The 9,194-nt window shown below is 38.0% G+C and overlaps 1 protein-coding gene across 1 annotated transcript; it reads left to right on the top strand.

Annotated features, from left to right (window-relative positions):
* The first annotated feature begins 6,418 nt into the window (after positions 1-6,418).
* Positions 6,419-6,898, top strand: LOC138871444 (secreted RxLR effector protein 161-like). The gene is made up of 2 exons (XM_070149325.1): positions 6,419-6,668; positions 6,732-6,898. The coding sequence occupies exons 1-2, from the start codon at positions 6,419-6,421 to the stop codon at positions 6,896-6,898; spliced, it is 417 nt and encodes a 138-aa protein (XP_070005426.1).
* Positions 6,899-9,194: the final 2,296 nt, after the last annotated feature.

Genomic DNA, 9,194 nt, shown 5'->3' on the forward strand with positions numbered 1-9,194 from the left:
AGCCACTTGTTGCGGAACGTACTTGGAAGTTTTAGCCATTGTGATCTAGCAAAATATGATGACTTGAAGTAAAATATGAAGATGTGAAGAAAGAGTATGAAGGTAAGAAGATCTGGGTTGGAAATTCCAAAAAAATATGAAGGTTTGAAGGTCTGAAGATGAAGATATGAAGGTTCAAGAAGCAGGGTTTAGAGATTTGAAAAGGTTTAAAGCCGTTAGAAAATTTGAATGTAAAATCTAGGATCGGAAAGTGGAAGAAGTGAGGAGGGTTGAAGCTTTTTATAGGGGAAAATGCATTCAATACGCGGCGTTACACATTCGAAGACAGCCAGCTGATGACCGCCACGTGTCCTGAGTGAGAAAGATGCGACTAATGGGACATTTTGATTTACCCGTCATCTCAGTTATAACGTACGAAGGATGAAATTGGGGTTCATCTATTCATTTCCCATCGTTCCGACAAACTACTCTCCGAAAAACGAGGGGACTATTTGTATACGGGTCAAAACGAAAAAATGCTTACCCGATTTTTTGATGAAGAAGACGGAAGAAGGGTACAAACATACGAGGTTGAAATCGAGGCCGGGAGCCTTTCGCTCTGAGTCGTATAAAAAGTGAATGATGTGTTCATCATCGGGCGTGATGAAGCAAGAAGTACGAGTCAACTAAGTTTGCAAAGAATTTTTTTGTGACTCGTGGGAAATAGGAATGATGAATTTTAAAGTTTTTCTAAAGGTCAAATAATTTCTAACATGACCACTTGCAGTCGAGGTTGTGTCATAGGATCTAGCAGTGATACTTAAGAGTTGATAGGAAGCACAAGTGTGCAAGTCGGGAATGTTTGAAATATGTCGCTTGTGAGTGATGTACACAAAGTCTTAAATGGTTTGTAAATGATCGAGACCACCCCAATGGCATCTATAATATTATTTATGTGTTGTTGGTGCAACTAAACCTAAATGAGTAGATAAAGGGAATACAAAGCCATGACGTGGATGACAGATATAATCTTGGAGTTACTAGAGCGATGCAAATGGGCAAGAAATGCTTAGATTTAATGGTTTTTAATGAATTGAAAGGCTAGTTTGATAAAGTGACCTACGGGTTAATATTGATAAGTTTAAAAGTTGAGGACTAAAGACATAGTGTTGGCCCAAGTACAGGTGAAGTTTTGAAGACTGACAAAAGAACTCAGACATGGACCAGGTTCATCTTGTGAAGCACACTCATGATCAATCCAAACGTGTGAGATGCACGTGAAGGACATAAATCTAACTTATCAAAAGTAATATCTCCTGATCTGATCGAAAAGGTTGCATATTGGATAAGGAGAGAAAGACTCCTCACACGAAGAGAACACAGTTTAGGAAGAGGATAGTGTTAGAGTATGAGATCAACTAGAACTCTTCTACGATAGAAGAGTAGCATCTGTATCCCAGTTAATCTCTAATTACTAACCCATTAAATATCAGTGTTGTTCTCTTTTATAGGTAATGCACATAAGAAGAAGTTAAACTTAAATTGAGAGCAAAAGAGCAAGATGATTTTGCAAGCAATTTATGTGTGATTCAAGCGTGCAATCCTGAAGCTACTTGAATGAGATAGAAGAACCAGTTCCAAGTGTCTATCTTTTATTCTAGTTCAATTGTAGTAGGTGATTTTACATTGTACCTTTCAGCTTTTATAGAAGCAATTGTATTAGGTACCTAGAGTGTTCAAGTTAGAGTTAACTTGAAGTTGTCGCAACAGTTGAGGCTGTGTGCCACAACGAGATTAGAGTTAATCCTAGGTTTACAAAAGAGTTTTTGTAAATGCAGTTTTTGGTTCAATGATTTTAGTGGAACTTTGGGAAAATCCTACTGAGTAGTAGGTCGGGGTTTTTTTTGACCTTTTAAGCCAGGTGTTTCCCACGTAAAAATCTCTGTGTTTTTTATTTTCTTTACTTATTATTCCGCAAACTATAGTAGTTGGAACACATAGAAGAACCATGTCCTTCTATAATCCAGTTAAGCGAAAATTGGGTACCACACAAATCACCCCCATCTTGTGTGGTGTTGAAGTATAAAACATCAATTGGTATCATAGCGGGTTATCTTTGAAGAGGTTAACACCTTAGGAGAAGATCATGATAAGTGCACCACTTGGAAACTGGGAAGGGCAATCCACTGCTAGGCCCCCACTGTTTAATGGTCAGTACTATTCTTGGTGGAAGAACAGGATGAAAGATCACATCATAGGTTAAGATTATGAACTCTGGGATATAGTCACTGATGGTCCCCTGGCTACTACAAAGAAGAATTCTGAAGGAGTGGACGTGTCAAAAATAAGAGCTGACTGCACTGGTGAAGACTTGAAGAAATGGGAAAAGAATGCCAAGGCCAGGAAATGGCTTGTGTGTGGACTCGGTCCAGACAAGTACAATAGGATTCAAAGATGTACCACTACTAAGGAGATATAGGACACTTTACAAGTGGCTCATGAAGGAACTCCACAAGTAAAGAGATCAAGAAGAGTACTGCTATATTCTCAATATGAGAATTTTACTATGAAGGAAGGAGAAACTATCCAGGATATGTACACAAGGTTCACAACACTAACAAATGAACTTAAATCTCTTGGGAGAATTATCCTTGAAGAAGACAAGGTTGAAAAAATCTTGATAAGGGTCTTACCAGTAACTTGGGAAAGCAAAATCACTGCTATTCAGGAATCAAAGAACTTTTCTACTCTCAAGTTGGATGAACTGATTAGAAATCTTACTATCTATGAACTGAGAAGGCAAACCATGAAAGTGGATGCACCCAAGAAGGAAAGGAGTCTGGCTCTCAAAATAGCTGAAGGTGCAGATCTAGAGGATGATGAAATGGCTATGATCACAAGGGATTTCAAAAAGTACCTAATGAGAGGAAAGGGTTCTTCAAGACGTACAACCTTCAACAAACCAAGGGCTCATGAGAAATAGACCAACGAGGGTTGCTACAAATGTGGCAAGACTAATCACATGATAAAAAACTGTCCTTAGTGGGAAATTGAATGGAAGAAGGAAAGGGTTGAATGAAGGAATAGGAAGAAGGAACATGTTCAACCCAAAAGGAACAAAGGATCAACAAAGGCTATGGTTGCTGCTTCAGGAGAAACATCAGATGAGGATTCATAAGATGAAGCTGGAGATGAACAAGCACTTATGGCCATCGGATAATTAGTTGATGAACAAGAGGTAAGTGTGATTCATCTCAAAGACAAGATTAAATTTTTGTCTAAAGAAAGGTTATCTGAACTACTGCTAGACTTCATCGATGAGTCTGAGGTAATTAACAATGAGAAGGAACAACTGTCTAGGGAGTGTGTGATCTTAAAATCCAAGTGCAAAAATCTAGAATCTAGGGCTAATGAGAGTAACAGTAAAAATGCTGAGTTGAAGAACCAGGTTCTTGAACATCACACCAGTGTCTTAGAACTTAGGTCTGAAAATTTAAAACTGAAATTAGGAATAGGTAAGAAGAAAGATGATCACACACATCTCACCTTAGAAGAAAATTTAGGAAAGCTGAAGGATGAGTTGTACAAGAAAGATGAGCAGATACGAGTCTTAAAAGAAGACCTAGGGAAGGTAAAGTATGAACTAGATAGAACTTGCAAATGGAATAAGGCTTCTGATGCTCTATCTTGGCTATAAGAACATCACAGTAGCAACAAGAGATGACTTGGCTATGGTACCCAAGCACCTAAGTGGGACCCCCAAAGCAAGTACATCACTCTTCCTGAAAACAAAATCTGCACACACTGTGGCAAGATTGGTCATTACAAAAATAAATGTAATGCAAAAGAAAAGTCTAGTCAAAAGGACAAAACCTTTGTCCAACAGAAAAATAGGCTGCATGGGTGGGCCAAAAGGAATTTAATTTACCCCTTTGCCAATAGAGAGGGACCCAAACTTGTTTAGGTTCCTAAGACTAACCCTTGATTTCTTTTTGCAGGTCCAAGTGAAGGGAAGTAGCCAAATATGGTATATGGATAGTGGCTGCTCAAAACATATGAATGGAAGCAAGAACTAGTTTCTTTCACTTGAGGACTTAAAATGAGGTAATGTCTCCTTTGGAAATGTGAAGAAAGGTGAGATTATTGGGGTTGGAAAGGTAGGTAAGATAGACTCACATTCCATTGAGAATGTCTACTTGGTATATGGCTTATAATATAGCCTAATCAGTGTATCACAACTATATGACAGAGGTAACCTTGTAGCATTCACCTCTACCAAATGCTTTGTGATTAATCTTACCACTAACAACATTGTTTTTTAGGGAAAAAGAGTTAACAATATTTACATTGTAGATTTGTCCACTCTTTCAAAAAATGAACTCACTTGCTTGAGTGTGTTGGACAATGATCCCCTCCTGTGGCACAAAACACTTGATCATGCAAGTCTGAATCAACTCAACAAATTAGTCTCCAAGGACCTAGTGATAGGGTTACCTAACATTAAGTTCAAGGAAGACAAAGTTTGTGAGGCATGTGCAAGGGGGAAGCAGGTAAGATCATCCTTTAAAAACAAGAAAATGGTAAGCGCAACCAGGACGATGGAACTGGTTCATATGGATCTCTGTGGTCTAATGAGAACATTGAGCAGAGGTGGTAAGAAATATGTGATGGTACTTATTGATGATTATTCTAGGTTTACTTGGGTACTGTTTTTAACATCTAAGGATGAAACTTTTGACATGTTTACTACCTTTGTTAGAAAAACTCAAAAACAACTAGGTAATCAACTTGCATCAATCAGGTCTGATCATAGAACTAAATTTGAAAATGCTAAGTTTGCTGAATTTTGTGATGAGCATGGTATAGATCATAATTTTTCCGCCCCTAGGACTCATCAACAAAATGGAGTAGTTGAAAGAAAGAATAGGACTCTTGAAGATATGGCCAGGACTATGCTTCTTTCTAGTAAACTGCCCCACAGCTTCTGGGCAGAGGCTGTAAATACTACATGTTACATCATTAATAGATACATGACTAGACCTCTTGTAGAGAAGACTCCCTATGAGTTACTTAAAGAGAGAAAACCAAATATATCCCATCTTAGGGCATTTGGATGCAAGTGCTTTGTGCACAATAATGGAAAGGACTCCCTAGGTAAGTTTGATCCCATAAGTGATGAGGGAGTATTCTTAGGATATTCTTCATATAGAAAAGCTTATAAAGTGTTCAATAAAAGAACTTTGTGTGTAGAAGAAAGTGTACATATAGTGTTTAATGAAACTAACATTCTTTTTGAGAGAAAAGAATATGAAGATGAAGCTATTGGGCTGGTAAAAGATTTGAGTAAAGTCTCAGCTCAAGCTAAAGTTGTACCAAAAGAAGGAACATGTGATGGAACATGTTCTTCCATCTAGGGGAACCTGACAGGGTGAACTGAACAAAGAGGAATTGAAACAAATTCCCTAAAGGAACCTATTCATGACTCTATTCCTCAGTAACAGAACATGAGAGAAACATCAAGCAGAAATCAATTGGTTGTGAAACCTCACAAGTATCAAAGTTCTAATCCCATTGAGAACATAATCACTGATCCAACCTCGGGAGTTAAAACTAAATCACAATTAAAGAATCTGTGTGCTTTTGATGCTTTCCTGTCTCTTATTGAACCTAAAAATGTTGTTGAGGCTTTGCAGGATGCAGATTGGGTAAATGCAATGCAAGATGAACTCAATCAGTTTGAGAGAAGTCAAGTTTGGCATCTAGTTCTAAGACCCAAGGACATATCAGTAATTGGCACTAAATGGGTGTTCAGAAATAAGCTTGATGAAGATGGAACAATTACAAGGAACAAGCAAGACTGGTGGTCCAAGGTTATAGCCAAGAGGAGGGTATAGATTATGATGATACCTTTGCTCCAGTTGCAAGAGTAGAGACAATAAGACTCATCATAGCATTTGCAGCACACATGGAATTCACTCTTCATCAGATGAATGTCAAAAGTGCCTTCCTGAATGGATACCTAAAAGAAGAAGTGTTTGTTAAACAACCTCTAGGGTTTTAGAGCAAGGAGTGTCCGGAACATGTGTACAAATTAGATAAGGCTCTATATGGACTCAAGCAGGCTCCTAGAGCATGGTATGAATGGCTGTCCAAATTCCTGCTTAAACATGGCTACAAAAGAGGTAAAATTGATAGTACTCTATTCCTAAGGGACAAATGTAAAGATCTTTTTGTGGTACAAATATATATTGATGACATAATTGTTGGGGCAACCACTGACAAACTAAGTAAGGATTTTGCCAAATTAATGGGGAGTGAGTTTGAAATGAGTATGATGGGTGAGCTTAACTTTTTCTTAGGCTTTCAGATCAAACAAAACCCAAATGGAACCATGATCCATCAGTAGAAATATGGAAAAGAGTTTATTAAAAAATTTAAAATGGATGAATCAAAGGAAATAGACACACTCATTGCAACAGCTACTAAATTAGACATAGATGAACCTGGTTCATTTGTTGATCAAATGTTTTATAAGGGTATGATTCGTTCACTTTTGTATCTTATTGCTAGCAGACCTGACATAGTCTTCAGTGTAGGGCTTTATGCTCGTTTTCAGGAAAATCCTAAGGAATCTTACTTGACTGCTGTCAAGAGGATACAAAGATATTTGAAAGGCACTACTGATCTGTGTCTCTAGTACCCTAAAGGTAGTAATTTCAATCTAGTAGGGTATGCGGATGCTGACTATGCAGGTTTCCTTGTGGATAGGAAGAGCACATCAGGTATGACTCATTTTCTTGGTTCATTTCTTGTATCATGGGCCACTAAAAAGCATAATTCAGTGGCATTATCCACTGCTGAGGCTGAATATATTGTTGTTGCCTCTTGTTGTGATCAATTGCTATGGACCAAACAGTAGCTGATAGATTTTGGCATTGAAGTTGGTTGCATTCCTATCTTCTGTGATAACACTAGTGCTATAAGTATGACAAAAAACCCTGTTCATCATAAGAGGGCTAAGCACATAGATGTTAGACATCACTTCTAAAAAGATAACTATGAGAAAGGATTGATCACCATAGAATTCTGTGCTACTGATAAACAAATTGCTGACATCTTTACTAAAGCATTGAGTAGAGAAAACTTTGAAAGGAACAAGTTGGAATTAGGGATCATTAAGATCACCTAATAGGACCAGCTCAGAATACACAATGAAAAAAAATGATTTTTTTTTGGCTAGGAAATTTGAACTTCTGTAAATATCCAGATTAATTTTTACTCAGTTTCATACTATAAATAGTATACTCCCATGACTCGTGTTAATATGACTTACTGATCTCTTACAAAATTTTCTCTATTGTGGTAAATTGAGGCATGGTCAAGAGAATTCTAAATGAAGAACCTGGTTCATCAGTATTGTTTCATCTGAATGCCAAGGTGTATTTTCTATGCTCTACACAATTAGAATATAAATATTTAAATCATGAGCAGAGGCCTACAATTTTTCAACTTCGTAGAAAATCCTATCCGTTTGTTTTTGAACCAGTTCCGTCCTCATTAGAATTCTAACCACAAAAATTGCCTAAAATCTAGGGAAGCCTAATAGTTCGTTCAACCTGCAATTTTAGGTTGATTAGACATCTAATTGACCGCTAAAGCTACCGTTATCCATTAAATGAGTCTTTCCCTTTAAATGCTCATCATTACTTTCTGCCACCCTCATAATTCAAAACCGTCAAAAACCTTCATCACTCTCAAATGCTTTCTTCTCCAAAGTTCTAACTTACCAATTCTCTCAAGAAACCAGCTATAATGACAAACCCACAAGACAACCCTGGAACTCCTCCACGGCCCAATTCCTCTGATTCATCTACCCCTCCTCCACCTATCACGACTCCCAAACCCATGTTAAGAAGAGTAAAAATGCTTGCTCGCAAAACGGTGGTATCTCGTGCTCTCTCAAAGAAATTGAATGAGCAATTAAAAGCAAGTCAGGCTCAAGACTCTGATTATAACTCTGATTCTGAGTCGTACAAATCTTCTAGTGAGAGGGAAGGACTTGGGTCTTCTGACTCTGAGAAGACTCAAGAATCCCCTTCTAAGGTAAGTTCTTCTTTGACTGAGAATTTAGAAAATAGTTTTGTTTTGGTTGGGCCTATCAGGAACGTGGAATTACCTGAGTTACGAAGGAGTAGATGTAAAAAGAAATTTGAAAACGAAAAGGAGAGAAAGGGTGAATGTGGTGATGTGAGGGGAAAAAGGAAAGGAGTGGCTTATTACTCACCCACTGATGCATTGCCTATACCTACTATTTATGGGGTTACACAGGAAACTGTTGAAGAAAGTGGCAAGAAGTTAGGGGGAAGTGGTTCTGGTGAAGCTGCTAAAGGGTTAGTTAATCTAAGTTCACAGGGAGATGAACCCGGTTCATCAACTGAGGAGACCCTAGTGAGTCTGATGGTGAACAAGACAAGCTGGCCATGTTTGGCAAAAGAAATTTTTTGAAGGGAAGACTGCTGAAAGATTTGGTGGAACCAAGGATTGTTCGTTTGATTGACACACTGGCTGCTCAGGGCTGGAAGGTCATGGTCCTTAAGATGGATGGGAGATTGGCCAGAAATAAAATTATTGAATTCATGAAAAATGCTGAAGTCAAAGATGGTAGAGTTAGAAGCAAAGTCAAAGGAGTTCAAGTGACATTTGATGCAGAGAAACTGGGAGAGATTTTAGACATCCCTACTGAGGGATATGATGATTACACCAGACAAAGATGGCCAAGTATGGATTCCCTTCCATCTGCACTTACAATCACTAGGAGATTTTGTGATGAAGAGGTGAATGAGGCCAAGTTTGTGCACAAGAGTGAAATGAAGCCACAACTCGAAGTTATTTTTGAGTTTGTCAACAAGTGCCTACTGCCCAGGTAGGAGAGAATGCATATTGCAAATTATATGGACTTATAGCCCATTTGGCCAAGCTGCAAAAATCAGCTTATTTTGAGAAGTGTTTTTATTTCAAAAGTGCTTTTCTCAAAAGTATTTTTAGTGAGAAGCAGTTTGTGTTTGGCTAATTAGTTTGAAAAGCACTTCTAAGAAGCAATTAGTGTTTGGCCAAGCTTTAAAAAACTGCTTCTAAGTGTATTTTTCTCAAAAGTGCTTCTCAAAAAAGTGCTTTTGGAGAGAAGCTACTTTTTTCTGCTTCTCCTCAAAAGAACT

This window comes from Nicotiana sylvestris, chromosome 1 (assembly GCF_000393655.2).
Source record: "Nicotiana sylvestris chromosome 1, ASM39365v2, whole genome shotgun sequence".
NCBI lineage: Eukaryota > Viridiplantae > Streptophyta > Magnoliopsida > Solanales > Solanaceae > Nicotiana > Nicotiana sylvestris.

What these genes read in the sequence shown, in the direction of transcription:
- LOC138871444 (XM_070149325.1), top strand. Translation starts at nt 6,419, where the DNA reads ATGGATGAATCAAAGGAAATAGACACACTCATTGCAACAGCTACTAAA. An exon ending in GAAAGGCACTACTGATCTGT is followed by an intron (nt 6,669 to 6,731) that starts GTCTCTAGTACC and finishes CTGACTATGCAG; the next exon opens with GTTTCCTTGTGGATAGGAAG.